Source organism: Mastigoproctus giganteus, chromosome 2 (assembly GCF_048544385.1).
Source record: "Mastigoproctus giganteus isolate SK-2022 chromosome 2, ASM4854438v1, whole genome shotgun sequence".
Lineage (NCBI taxonomy): Eukaryota > Metazoa > Arthropoda > Arachnida > Uropygi > Thelyphonidae > Mastigoproctus > Mastigoproctus giganteus.
Window position 1 is genome coordinate 204,943,822 of NC_143576.1, and position 15,831 is coordinate 204,959,652.

The following is a 15,831-nucleotide window of genomic DNA, read 5'->3' on the forward strand; positions in this document are numbered from 1 at the left end:
GCACAGGTCATTTTCTGATTAGATATCGATCAGTGTGTATCGACAGGTGTGTATTTTACGTAGAAAAGCGTGCGCATGGGTGGGTGAGCAAAGCTCCCTAGTATATTTATTATTTTATTTATTTGATTATTTATTTATTTTATATACATGTATAATTTTTTAAATTTTATTTATTATTATTATTTTTAAATAACACCACGGGAACTTTCTTTTCCTCCTCTGGAGTGGGTCCCCAGAGGAATCTGACCCATCTTTTGCCAACATCAGGTGGGTCAGAGCCTCAAATTGAGACAGCGCGAGCTCCATTGGGACTGGCCCACCTTCCCGTGGTGTGGACGAGTACCCAGAATCATCGGTTCACGTGACTGATGCTTGTGGGTAGCCAAGAGGCCAGAACAGAACAACAGAACACACACAAACATACACTACTCATTTCTGGCCCTTCTACAGTGGTACTGTTCTTCACAGAGATACGAGGCGGAGATGAACTGGAGTTCCAGGGCCGCCTATTACAAAAACACATGTCCATGTCCACTGTATTAACTTGTGACTGTTCACAATTCATAAATACAGATTTCGATACTGTATTAACTTTTATTTTCTTCCAATTTTCTTTGAGATGGGTTATTAACACAGCTGCCTAGATTTAAATAAAGGCAACTCAAGTCGTGATGTGTTTAATCGGTAAATTGAGCAATGCTCTAAAGGAAATTGTTTGTACTTTTGAGTAATAAAACAGATTTTCTTTGGAAAATCTGTTTTATTACTTTGGAGGGAGAGACTTTACTCTCCTGTTTCTGCACTGGTCGAATAATCTTATAAAGTTTTCCTAGTCTGCGAACCAGACAAAGGCAACGTTCACCACAAAGCAAAACAACAATGTATGCCCATCAACAGACTCCCTCACCACAGAACAGCCCTCGTGGAAAGCCAGTTGGTAGGATCACCGTCCTCCCCCCACCAGGTGGAAAAGACCTGAGTTCGAATCCCGTCGATGACGGAAGGAATTTTTACGGACCTTTTCGAAATGTGGCTGAGTTAGTCGGTCTAAGGCGAGGGTGGCATGGCTTTTTCTCCCGGTAACTCAGATTTTTCGTCATGCAAACAGAAAATCGACCACAGAACACACGCAATTTACAGACAGTATACACGGAGCAAGATGACCTCAGTCTCCAAAGCTCCTAAAACCAACACAAAAACAACCACAGAACGTTTTCATTAGCAACAAAATTTTAATAACGTATTTTGCAATTTATAGAATAATCGACAGGTTGCTCAGGTCAGTTTAGACAGCACAATTATATTTATTTTGGGACAGATTTAGATCAAAATCATTTTGCAATGCCAAAAGACATTCAGCCCAAACAGACCCACACCAAATTAGTGTTAGTATTAATAATGGCAAATGACGCAAGAAAGCAGGCATATATAGCATCAGCGAGAAAAAAATAATCCTATTTTATCTATCCATCCCCTCCAATAATTTGTCTAGTTCTTCTTTGAATTTATTCAAACTGTCCACTTTCAAAACAACGGATGTAAGTTTGTTCCAGCAATAAGCCACACATTGGCTGAAGGCAAATTTCCACACATCCATTCTGCAACCATCCTTCACAATTTGAATTTATGTCACCTCATGTGCATAGTCTACGCAAGAGGAAGAATCTCGTCAGAATTGAGTTTGCTCAAGCCATTCCAATCCTTAAACACCTCAATCGGATCACCTTGCACGTGCCTATTCTCCAAATGCTGCCATTTTCAGAACTGAAGCCTTGGTAAGAACACTCCTCTGTTCCCCTCACCAATCTCATTGCCCTTCTCTATAGCCGTTCTAACAGATCTACATCCTCCCTAAAATGAGGTTTCCAGACCTGTACGCAGTACTCAAGATGTAGCCTTACCATTGCCTTACACAATGGGATAACCACTTCCTTATGCCTGCAACAAATTCCTGTATATCATTGACAAAACCCATGAGTTGTCCAGGCAACTTGTCTGCACTACTCAGGGAACTTAATATCAAACTGCACAATTACCTCAAGGTCCTTTTCATTTCCCACTACACTGAGTGTAGTATCACACAGTTGATATGTTACTCTTGGATTACTGCAACCCATAGGCAATACTTTGGAACTGTCAATATTAAACTTCGATTGCCATTTCCCAGTCGATCTGCCTAACTTTTCTACATCCTGTTGCAGCAGCATACCTTCATTACTGTTATTAACCACCCTGCCAACCTTTGTGTCATGCAAACTGAGACATTAAGCCTGATATACCCTCATCACCGAACCCTGTTGTACTCCACTAATAACAATAGTCGACAGACAGCAGTGTCCATTGATAACCACTCTGTCTTCTACCACTCACCCATCGCTTTAACCAAAGCAGTAACTTGCTCTTAAGGCAACACTGCTCCAATTGGAGCAGCAGCCTTTTATGTGCAACAGTATCAAAAGCTTTTCTGAAATCCAAATATATGATATCAAAATTATTTTTTGCATACAGTTCCTTTGTCAGTGCATAATAGTATCCAATCAAATTGTTCAAAGAACATTTCCCCTTAACAAATCCACGCTGTGTCTGAAGTATAATTGCAATCCTGTCTAGATGGTCCTACATTAGTTGTTTAACCAGTGCCTCCATTATTTTCCATGCAACACAAGTTAAACTAACAGGTCTGTAATTACGCATCGCCCTTTGATTCCCCCTTTAGATATAGATATATTCGCACTTTTCCAGTCCAAAGGGACCTCCCCTGAATCCAAAGATGCTCTGATAATTATGGGTAAGCGTTTGGTGACTTCCTTTGCTGCCTCCTTTAATATTGTATAGATCCCATCCTACCAGGTGTTTTTGTTATGTTTAACTGCAACAATTTCTCTTCAGCTTTGCTCTCAGTTATCACAAAATCATTCGGCTTCCTCTTAGAGTTTGATCAACTTCTGGCACCACCTTCCCAGGAATTTCTCATATGTGAATATGAGATATGCAAAATACCTATTCAGCCTGTCAGCAACTTGAGCAGGATCATCAACAGTCAAACCATAGACATCAAGTGGACCAATGTGATTCAACTGCTAATATAAGTAAATAAATCATTACTGCTTTTCTTTTCATTCTTTGCCAGAGATTTCTTATAATCTGCCTTAGCTTGCCAACCGCCTTTGTGACTTGATTGCAAACTAGTTTATATCTACCATTGGCTTCTGTATCACCTGATACTTTATATGCATCCCATGCATTTTTTAATCTCTGCCACAAGTCTTCAGTTCATCTGACATCCATTTAGATGACATCCTTAACTGCATAGCTTAGTTGGTATGAAAAGCCTATTAGCTTCTGTGATTATATTATTTCTTTGAATGCTTCTCATTTAGTGTTGTTGGTAACATCATTGATTGGTTCCAATGTACAGAATTTAAAAACTGTCTGAGACCACTGTAGTCTCCTCTGCGAAAGAAAAACCCATCCCTTTACCCTTGTTGGTAGTAGCATCATTAAGTAAATTTATCATCAATACACTGCGATCACTGCCACCTAGTTGTTCTTTTATCTGCAAATCCTTATTGCATGAAGAGTTACTGCTGATAATCAGATCAAGTTCATCGCATTTCAGCCTTCATATCAAATATAAGAGAGTTTTTAGGTGAGAAGCGTATTCCTAATTCTGAAAGCGTTCAATTTTAGCAGATCATTACACACTTGATCATTTTATTCGCGGAATTGACCTACTTTAATTTTATCTTCGTTGCTGCGGTCTGCAGTACTCTCACCTTTTCCAAATAATCTCCTTTGAAGCGCACATACACTTGAACCACAGATGAACCCACTCGTAGCATCCCGGAAGCCATTTCTTGATAAGTCTTTGAGAGTGGATGCAGATTCTTGACCTTCTCTTTTGCGCTTGGGCCAATTGAAAACTATAGTGTCCTTCAAACACTTGTCATCGCAAATCTCTGACATTAATACACAAAGAAAAATAAATTTCCTTAACATAAGTTACCTTGAGACAAAGGCGGAACCGGGGTGGATGTAATAGGGATAATTGTTCCCTATGATTCCAAAAGCTTATTCCTTCATATTATGTATCCATGAAAAGAATAATCTTAATATGCTGTAAATCTCCCCTAAGATTGGATTTTCTTCGCTTCCCCTATTCTAATACCCTCCCTCCTCCAAAGTGAAGGTCAGTTTTTGCCAAACACTATTCTGTTATTTATTTAGAAGTCTGATTCTCTAGGAGATTCATAGCTAAGTATCGGATTAAGTCATGGCAGTTAAAATCCAACTGACCACAAAATTCATAGGGCAAGGATACTTAGTCCACAATTAACTTCTTTCTTCTTTTTTTTCATTCTTCCATTTGATAAATCAGATAAGCAGCCACTATTAGAATCCAGTCTTTCTACATAGCTGATTAAGTAGGTTCTGATAATGTATAATAAACCGGTTGTATTACAAATGACAGCAGGAGCCACAATTTTCTGACCCATAAAATATGAATTCGGCTAGTGTTGAGGAAGTTAAAGGTCATCACGGCAGCTTAAACTGTACTTCGGTAATTTATACGAGGTGTTCTGGAAAGTAAGGTACGGAAGGGCGTGGCAGGAAACAGGTGCGAACAATAGAAAGCGTCATTTACTCACAATGCTGGGGAGTAACAGCCGGCAGAGGGCTCCACGTATATTCATGTACGTATGACGTCAGCACAATCGTGAGCAAATACTGGAGTGTTCATCGAAAGCGATTAAGAACTGTTGTGAAAGAAACAGTTCTAATCGTTTTCGAAGAGGAGCTAATACACAAATTGGAGCGCTACTGTATCGGCTGCCATAGCATTTTTCCTGTTCCTATGTGCTGTATGGAAAGAACCCTAATTTATTGCATATTCTCGTATAAGAGCATGCTAGGAGTAATTATATTTAGGGATCATTCACAAATTAAATTACGTAAGTGTGTTATGGTGGGAGATCGACCCCATGACTGTTACGCAAGTTTTTTTTTTTTTTTTCATTAAAAAAAATGACTGGAACTAGCGCATTTTGTGTTATATAATTTGTGAACAGCCCCTTACATAAATCTATGCATATGTGTAAGAAATAAGGTTATAGAAAAGTTTCATCAGTAGAAATTCGAGTCAGAAAGTAGTAGGACCTACAGAAATCCAGAGCACACATAAATCATTTTACACTGAGTATAGACAAAAATGAAACACTTCGAAATCTGCACAATTCACAGAGAAAACTAAGGATCGACTTGGCAAAAAGCAGTTCTTTGTGATAAATAACGCAAGAAAGCACGCTTATAAAGCATCAACAACAACAAATAAAAAATAAATACCTACAGAGTTTGCCGGGAACAATTTAGTTGCATATAACCCAATTTTCCGCGTAGCAGGCTGGGTTTTTCAGTTATGCGAAAAAAGTTAATACAATTACAATGCGGTAGGAGAATAAATTAATAAAACTATTAAAAATATATATTTGAAAAATAAAATCCGGCTAAATTCAGGACAGGATGCGCACTCTAGTGAAAAAAAGGTTATGTTAAGCCACTAATTCGCGATGGATTCAAGAAATTAATGATTAGTAACGCTTAATGATTAATAAAGAAATTAATAATTAGTGAAAAAAAGGTTACGTTATGTTACGCCACTAATTCGAGACAGATTCAAGCAATTAATGATAGCCTGGAGTGTGCACCCTGTTCTGAAGATTTACCTAAAATCCAATAACACTTAATTATTTTAAACTTTTTTAGATTTTTAAGTAAATAAATTTTCTGTTTATACTCCCGGATGACCACAATGGATTATAGGAGTTCACAAGATAGAGTGAACACAAATACAAGAACAGCGCAGTATTTAGCAGTCACAAGGGCTTGAACCATGGTCAACTGAAACGCGTGTACTATTGTACCCTAGCGTTTGACCAGTAGGCTACGGCGGCCTTCCCCCCCCCCCTATAAACGTTTTAGCCAAATGCAACCCTTACAACAAAGTCTGACATAGTACAGTTGTTATAACGAAGCTCTCTACTATAAAGGTATTTTATACTAAAGTTCGCTATAACAAAGGTCGCTGTATCGATATTTACTTAATCAACTATTAGAATATTTACATTGGACAAACAGAAGTTTAAATATTGCTACACTATTTTAAGATACTCACATAAACATACTGCAGCTAGAAGGCGTAGCAAGCTCTCAGGAGGTGCACACTCGGGATAGATTGGTTCAATAATATAATGTGCAAAAGTTAGAGCGACAATCGCTTGCGATGTTGGTCGAATTATCAGAAGAGCTACCCAGAGTCGTAAGAAAGCAGGAAGAGGTCCAAAAGCTTCCAGGATATAAGCATAATCACCTCCTGAACGTACTATGGAGGTTCCTAACTCAGCATAGCACATTGCACCGAGCATGGAAAACACACCACACAATGCCCACGTTACCAAGGCTAATCCTATTGATCCAGCATATTCAAACACACCTTTGGGAGAAACAAAGATTCCAGAGCCTATGATGGTCCCTATAATTATAGCTATACCATTTACGAGCGTAATTTCCTTCTTAAACTTCACCTGCTGTATATCGCTTTCACTGCTGTCATTTTTATCAAGGTCAATGTTTTCGGTCTGCCGTTTGTCGGCCACGTGTTTCATTGTGTCTCCGTAGTACGAACTCTATCAAAAAATCAGTATTCGTAAGCGTAATTCAAATTATTACCGGTGCCCTTTGCGGGGTTCTTTGTCCTCATCTGATTTTACCTGAATGATTTAGTGAAAGGTAGAGGTTTATCTACATATGGTTAGCGTCAGACTAGATTTCGCCGGATCCGTGAAAAGCGTGATCACCAGACGACTTTGTTTGCATCAGCCGTACTGCACAGTCGCCTTTTTGCCGATGCGCGCACTGATACATTAGTAGTTATACGTTCAGCGAGGCTATGTCCGGCGACACAAAGAAATAGAGCTACAACGTGAAGTGAACGAAAATAGCTTTGCCGGAGAAATATTTAAGACACCATTTATGAATTTCAGTTAGGTTTATTTGATCTATCAGAAGATATTATGTAAATATGAATCAAATACTGTTTATTTTAGTTAATATGTTCGTTTTATTAAGTTGCAACTTTAAAGAACAGATTTATGAATAGCGAGTACTGCTTTCTCACGCAAAAATAAATAAAATAAACTATCCTTCATAAAACCAAGAGTATAGTTTGTTATAACGAGGTTAACGTGGAAGAGATTTTTTAATGACATTTTTGGACTGCAGAAGCTGTCCCATGTAATGTATTTTTATGAGGAAAACAGAGCGAGATTACCTACTAGGCAAACTAGGCAATTGCTGAAGTCCTGTCTTTTGTAGGGGAAAATTGTTGACAATAGCCATTCCTCCCAAAGAAATTAAGTAAATGTTTTAGGTTGCCTTTGCAAGATTCTTGTGGATATCTGTCATTGTAATTAGGCCTCGAGGGTGACACAGTTTAATTACCGCCCTCCCTTTGGGTGCAAAATGGCCTGGGTTCGAATCCCGTCGATAATGCGAAGAATATTTATTTTTACCAATGACATTTTTGGACTGCAGAAGCTGTCCAAAATATTTTGAAGGAATTTTTAGAAGTGTACAAACTACACTGGTATATTCGAGCCAAAGACTTTAGATTGAACATTTCTGTACAGAATTGCATATTTAAAAAAATAATAAGAAGAAATAAAATTAAAAGTCTGTGACAGTGCCAAAGTAATGGGAAAAAACTGATTAATGTTTACTCATTTATTACAAACTCTATTGTCACATTTAACGCATTTTTATCAGGAAAACAGAGCCAGATTACCTGCTAGATAAACGAGGCAACTGTTGAAGGCCTGTCTTTTGTAGGGGGGCGGGGGACATTGTTGACAATAGCGATTCTTCCCAAAGAAATTAACTAAGTGTTTATTGTTTTAGGTTGCCTTTGTAAGATCCTTGTGGATATCTGTCATAGGAATTAGTTCTCGCGTGTGACACAGTGGTTAAATTACCGTCTTCCCTACACTGAGTGCAAGAGGCCCCGGTTCGAATCCCGTCGATGATGTGAAGAACGTTTATGAGCTTTTTTCACTCCGTGGCTGAGTTAGTCGGTCTTAGGCAAGTACAACATGATTTTCTTTCCTGGATGACTTGGCAGTTTCTCCCAAAATTACAATCGCTACCACTTCTTCCAGATGGAACCAGGCCCATGAGAAACTGGCAACTCTACACTCCAAATTGAACATAGATCCAACAAATGGACAGACAATTCCCAGAACTCCGCACTTCAACTAATTTACCAACACAGCGTTAACCACAATTTGTAAATAGCAGAGCCTAACAGAACTCAGATCATCAACCAGATCAAAAACAACTGAAGATCTCATCGCATTGAACCTTTTCAGAAAAATGCCACCGTTTTCTGAATTTCCAGACCAGCCAACAACATTGTAGAGAAACCCTCTTTTTGGAGGTTCGGAACAGCACGCCAACCAAGTATGAATTTAATGGAAATGTTCGATGCCATTGAACATTATCAACTATGTATAAAATTTTGCTTTTCAATCCAGCTAAGGATTATGTATTTATATATTGCCACTTTTGTTATTAATGGCTGATACTGGGGTTCTTTATAACTTGTGTGTTCTTTGTAGCTTCTAGCTACAAAGTCGCGATAGGTTTGTCTGATCTTTAAAATAAATGATTATTTATTTATTATAACCATCCAAGCTGGCGCATGATGGCCAAAGTACAGTAGATTCACCAAAAATTAGAGTTACCAGACATTCTCAATTTCCGGGAACGGTTTTATGGGAAATCACGGAACCACACGAAAATTACACAATACAATACAGTACCTATCCCAAGAAATTTTTTTGCCCCTGGAACGTTTCCAGTTTTTAGAATAGGTCCACTTAAACGTGAATCACAAAAATTGCAAATCATCACTTACTTGAGACTACGCTTTGCACATAACATAATGAGTTTTCTCAGAATGGTCAACGGTAACATAAACCCATTGCGGCTGCACTGATGTGAATATGAGTGGAGTAAGTTTGGTATGTTAAATGTGGTCTCTAACCGCAGAACATATTTTGCTTTCACAATGACTTATCCAGGTATTGCACTGCTTTCAAACACATTTTTGAAACTTGTGGGTATTGAAATTGGCAGATTAACCTTTTAAACTGCTACAAAACTACCACACCGCCAAGTCTGCTACCCTGAAAAGGGCAGGGCGGTTGGTTTGGATTGGTTGTTAATGAGCACATTGGGCCCGTTAGTGAATCTCGCAGTGGATCTAGGTTTTGTAGTTTCGCTACTGCTTTTAGATATTACATTAAATCTTCAAGAGCTCTGTATTGCTAATCTGCTATTTAGCCATTGTCTCATCTTTTAAATTAATGGCAAATTAACCTTTCAAAATGGCAGAAAAAAAAAGATATCATTTATATGTAGTGCAATACCAGTTCAACTCGTTGTGAAGATAAAATTTGTTCTGCTGTCAGCATTAAGATCATTATATTAACTAAGTAGCTTAAATGCTGTTGGACTTAAAGAAAAAAAAAATCATTTAAGTCTTCTTAAATCAATATAATTTAATAATTAATATTTTTTTATTTATTATTTTGGTAATACAATTAAAAAATATAACTGTAATTTAATTTAATTATTAATGAAATAAATGCAAGATTTCATTTAATTATGTTCCCAGAAATACAGAATGGTACATTTTTATTTCCCATATTGAAGAGGAAATTATGGTAACCCTACCAATAATCTCTAGAACAACCCGTTTTTATTTTATTTTATTATTATTATTTATTTATTTATTTTTGGTGGGAAGCTGTGGCCAATTTTCTTTCGAATTTCAACTGCCATAAGCGCTGCAGTGGTCCTACACTCTTCCAAAAAGAAATTACACGTTCAAGACAATTCTCCATCTCATACAAACATTTTTAATACTGAAACCTCTATTAGTCATTGATCTGCCCCAAGGAGTAGGAAACGCGATCATTGAGGGAACGATATATTAGATCAGCCAGCACTGTAAACAACCAAACATGGTTACATAAAATGTTCCTATAACTGGCCTATTTTCATTATCTCAGAGCAGTAAGTTTTTGACAAGTTCAGTTCGGTTCACGTGATTAGAAATTTCGATAACATATTTGGCACATTTTCCTGCTGCTTCAGACTGCTGAAAGAGTTAGACTAAACACGTCCAGGAGAGCGAGGGAGATAGCCAGTTTCATGTTTTGATTTTTGAGCATAGATAACCACTTCCCCCTCACAAAGAAGTCAAACAATCTCTACAAGTTGATCTCGGAACTTACTCCTTCTGTTTGGACCATAATCTTTGACAAATAAATCGCAAAATGTTTTAGTGACAAATACAATTCTGGTCAGAATGTACGTTGAATACCCAAGAATACAAATCAGCAGATGTCCATAAATTGATTCTCATGAATATGGCTTCTTATGTACTTTCAAACAAATTATCAATTATCAAATTGGCATTTCTGGTGAATATCCAGTTTCCTTTATTAATATTATTCATATTATTAATTCTCATTAGTTTTATTAAAATAAGGAAAATGATATGAACACTACGTACTGCTAGTTTTAATACCATTAAAATATCTTACTCCTTATTTCTGTTCTACAATTATTATTGTCACTATTCGGTTTATCTTTCAAATATTTCTAATACTTCTCTCCATTTGATTGTGTTGACATAATCTTGCACATCTGCCATTTGCGTTTTTGAGCTCTATAACAGTAACTGCAACGCCCTCCTGCGAATAGTTAAATTAGGAATTCAACTATTGTTGAATTCCTAATTTTAATCATTTTAACCATTTTAAAATGCATTAAAACCTGTTTAGTGTTTCCGAGTCATGCTTGACTTATTTAATACAATTTTCTCCAGTGATTTCTTAAATGTTTCTTTGTATCCTTATACGTGTACACAGTGTTTCATAACAAGTGAGCTGTACTTTCAGGATCAATTCAGGACCTGGAAACAACAACAACAACAAAAAAAAAAAGGTCACGTAAGTGTGCTTATGATTCTGAACGGCTACAGAGCTATGGCTGTTTGACTTTAAAAAAAATGGTTGTCGAGTTTTCACTGGTTAAAAATAATGAAAATAATAAATAAGAATAAAAAAAAAAAACATGTATCTAGTATAAATAAACATTTTCTAAATATGTGTCCTTGCGGGTAGCGCCCTCGTGGGTAGCACAGTTAATACAATTTCCGTCCTCCCAACACCGGGTGGAAAAGACCGGAGTTCAAGTCCCGTCGATTGGAGGAGGAAATTTTATAGGCATTTTTCACAACGTGGCCGAGTTAGTCGGTCTCAGGCGAGGATAGCATGGTTTTTTTTCTCCTGGAAACTCAGGTTTTTCGTCCAGCAAACAGAACATACGCAATTTACAAACAGTATACACTGAGTAATATGGCCTTAGTCATTGATACTCCTAAAAAAGACAACAGCAACAACAACGCCGGTAGTGCCGTTGATATAATCACTGTCCTGTCACCACCGGCTGAAAAAAGCCTGAGTTGGAATCCCGTCAACGATGCAAAGAATTTTTATGGGAAATTTTCACAACGTGGCTGAGTTAGTTGGTCTCTGGGAGAGGGTATCTGACACATGTTTATATGGACTTTTTTTTTTAAATTCATTCTTTTCAGATCCTGAATTGATCCTGAAAGTATAATCCACATGTTATGAAATGTGCCGTATTCGAAAGAATTGTATTTCAATGAGGAAAGCATCAGTATCATGAAATTGAAATTACAGACGTTTCTGACTATAATGAAATTAATTTAATTTTATTTATAAAATAGAGTAATAAAACTACTTCAAGTATTTAGTGAGCATTTTCTCAATTGCATGAAACAAACTTTATTGGGTTGCTTTTATGTTTTGCCGGATCTGTTAAGTAGTTCAGGATTTGCGCAAAGGAAGCTAGAGTCATGAAACGTCAAATTCGACTGTAGTATGAAATAAGATAATAAAATTGTCTTCCGTCCTATCAAGAATATTTCTCAACTTCGTCCAACTGCAAGAATCAAACTCAGGACGCTGTCAGACAGCAGCGATTCTGGCCACCCGATTACCCGCGAGGTTGTGTTTCGCCAGATATCTCTCTTTTCAGTGATGAGCAATAATCAGTCATTATCTTGACATTCTGTTTTCCTTAACATCTCCTCTACACTATCTTGATGTCCTGATGAAATCAGTCTCCTTGGTCATCCCTGACACTGTCGATGTTTCTGATACTTCAAGCCCGAATATAAGAGTTTGTTATTGTTAATTTTACGGCTCATTATCATCTTATCATCTTACTGGTCTTTACAGGTTTGTGTGTTTGCTCATTGGCTAATTTTCAGATTATTCTGGCCGAAAAACAACCTGAAATAACTTAAGAGAAACCCTAATTTCTCCTTCAGAATACAGAAAACTGCAGCGCCAACAGGAAAGGCCTTTAAGAATTCCTTCAACTTCTAAAAGAATTCGAACACTGTCTTCTCAAACTCAGAATTTAGTTATAACGTTTAGAATAATAATTTCGAAATTTAGATCCCTCTTATTCTCCAAAAAATTGTGAATGACATTTATGAAGCTGAGTCCACGACTCTTTTTCAACTGTGTTCATTATTCCTTCAAACTTCATCCAATGTTAATTTCGTGATTTCGGATCCCACAAAGATCCTTTTAAACTTGTAGTGGGAGCTAGAAGTCTTCTATAAATGTAAAATAAATAATCCTTATTGTTTAAGTAATCGCTATTCTGAATGCAATGTCTTTACAAGCCCAGGTTTATGTAGTATAGTAACAGCACTTTGATTAGGTCATTTATCTTTTCTTCAATGATATTTTTTGAGTTTAGATGACCACAGCATCTTCCGATGCTAACTCTTCGTCTTGTTGTTCCAATCTCGCAAATAAACGTGGCAGAAACATGCATAGGACTCTCAACTTTCCATATGAGTATGGGCTTGGAAAACCCCAGGGTCCTGAGCTGGTTATCATTATTCTTCTCTTTCTTGGTGATTCCTTTTGCTGGTGCAGCAAAAGGAATCACCAAGAATTTTTTTGCTGGTGCAGCATAAGACTCAGGCTTCCTTGCACCATATGGCTAATAATAATAATAATAATAATAATATACAGTCCACCGATATTTATTATACCGAATCTTTTCAAGAAATTCAAGATTTTCATATAACTGTATTATTTTTTTAAAAAAACTAATAGATTGAGCTATAGAAACAGAAATTTATTGGTTGCCGTTGTGATGAAGAAAATCTTTTGGTTTATTCTGGATGAGTGCATAAGATAATATTGCAAATTTGTTGTTTTGCATCTGCATCTTTGGTACATGGCTGCCACTTACCCGTATTTCCCCATGTATAAGACGCATCTTAATTTTGGTGCCCGAAATTTGAAAAAAAAAAAATGTATTACATAAAGTTATTGAACTCAAGTTTTATTCATCATAAAATTCATACAACTCCTCATCACTGTCAAAACTCCCATCCATTAGCTTGTCCTCCTCTGTGTCTGATGATGAATCATTGTCTTTATATATTGCCTCGTTGTCAGTTCCATCTATGGCAGTTGAAATGCTACACTTCTTAAATGACTTGACAACGATCTCAATCTTGATATTATCCCAGGATCTTTTCACCCAGGTACAAACTTTTCATATAGTTGGTTTCTTCACTCTTCCTGCTGGTGTCAAATTGTCCCCAGAAGCCTTCATCCATTGGTTCCATTCGTCTTTCATGGCAGCTTTGAAGGGTTTGTTAATGCTGACATCAAGTGGTTGGAGCTGGGATGTCAAGCCTCCAGGTATGACGGCAAGTTTTGTTTTTAGCTCTGCAGCAATCTTCTTTGTGTTTTTTGTTATGTGTGCCCTGAACTGATCAAGCACCAATACGGCAGGTTTGCGTAAGAGCCCACCTGGTCTCCTGCTCCAAACTTTCTCAACCCAGATCTTCATCCCATCCTGATCCATCCAACCCTTGTCATGAACGTGGACAATCACTCCTTGAGGAAAGTCTTCTTTTGGCATTGTTTTGCGTTTGAAAATCAGCATAGGAGGTAGCTTGGTTCCGTCGGCACAACAAGCTAGAACAACTGTATAATGGCTCTTTTCATGTCCACTTGTCTTCACAGTTACAGTTTCACCCCCTTCTTATCAACGGTTCTGTTACTTGGGACATCAAATTGAAGGGGGACTTCGTCCATATTTGCAATCTGTCCCAACTCAAACTGATGTGTCTTCCGACATTGAATGACAAAACGATGAAATTCAAGGGCCTTCTGCTCATAGCTTTCAGGTATATTTTTTTTGGCAAGTTTGATGCGTGTACCCATGCTTAGTCCATTCCGTTTCATGAACCTGAAGCACCAATTGTGTCCTCCTTTGAAATCAGTAACTTCTTTTTCATCAGCAATTCTTCTTGCCTCATGCTGAACCATCTTTGTGGACAGCATTGCCTTGTTGGAATACGTAACTGTTCCAAAATTGGAAAAAGGAGTGCAATTTCAATGTTGCGTCGACTTGTGAGACTAATTTGAACAGAAACCAATGGTAAACGTCTGTCAAAACAGACGGTACTCCATATCACGTTTTCTGGTGTTCAATTTGTATGCCTTTCTTGAATACAGCAACAACACCTTCATTAAAGTGAGTCCGCGCAGGTGGCGCAATGGTAATAATCGCGACCCTCTTAACACCAGGTGAAAAAGGTCCGGATTCGAATCCCATCAATGACTCGAGGAACTTTTATGGGCTTTGTTTTCATTCAGTGGCTGAGTCAGTCAGTCAGTCTCAGAAGTGGACAGCAAGCTTTCTTCTCTAGGAAACTAGGGTGTTTCGTCCAGCAAAACAGACAAATCGACCAGAGAACACAAGCAATTTAAGGACATAATACACATGGATAGATGAATTAGTTTTCTGGTGGCCCTGATATGACACTTAACTTTACTAGCTTGTTGCCATACATGGATTCTCTAGTTGTCACTCTCTAAATAGATCCTAGACACATCAATATAGTCTGTCACTATTCTGCATTCCAGGTGGCTTTATCTCTGCACCACTAAAGTTGTACATGATGAGATGCGGTGAGCAAAAAAAGGGAAGGAAGGTGGTGCACAGCAGTAATTCTAAGCGCGGATTTTCTGCATGCTTATGATTTTCTTAAAAGAAAACCATAAATATGTAGAAAACTAAAAAGCCGGGGAATAAGAAGATGAAGCAAGAATGGGAGAGGATATTCAGTTTTGCAATGTAGGAAAAATAACGAGAACTAGAATGAGGAATTAAGCAGGAAAAGCAAAATATTGAAATTGAACAGACAATGGCGGGGGGGGGAGAGATGTACGAAGTGGAAAGAAAATCTAGTAAGGCAGAGCAACGACAGCAATCAATCAGGCCAGAGTCTTCATCAGAAATAGAAACAGAGCCGATTAGAAATGGAAAATGAACACGTTGCGAAGTTCAAAGGTATTCAGTGAGTAATAGAAGTAAATTTGAAAAAAAGTTTAGAGTATCTTGATAAAATGACGGATTGGTTCAACCATGAGGAGAACCAGTATTTTAATTTTTTTTTTTTTCATAAAACAAATAGGGTGGACAGTAATGGACTAGGACAGTTGACAACGTCGGACGTTTTGCATATGTCGAAACAATCATGGACAGAGTATCCATTGCCTCATCAGAGGAGGATATAATATAAAATGTGAAAGAAGACGCAGAAGATGTGTTGTTCAAATAGGTTACGAAAAGTAGACA

General features: G+C 37.5%; 1 protein-coding gene across 1 annotated transcript in view; it reads right to left on the reverse strand.

Moving 5' to 3' along the window:
• The window catches only part of LOC150089953 (large neutral amino acids transporter small subunit 2-like), a 55,839-nt gene extending 48,956 nt beyond the window's left edge, over positions 1-6,883 (reverse strand). Inside the window, exon 1 of the mRNA XM_090368921.1 lies at positions 6,173-6,883. Coding sequence (XP_090225047.1) covers positions 6,173-6,662 — 490 coding nt within the window. The 5' untranslated portion in view covers positions 6,663-6,883. The remainder of the gene's footprint in view (positions 1-6,172) is intronic.
• Positions 6,884-15,831: the final 8,948 nt, after the last annotated feature.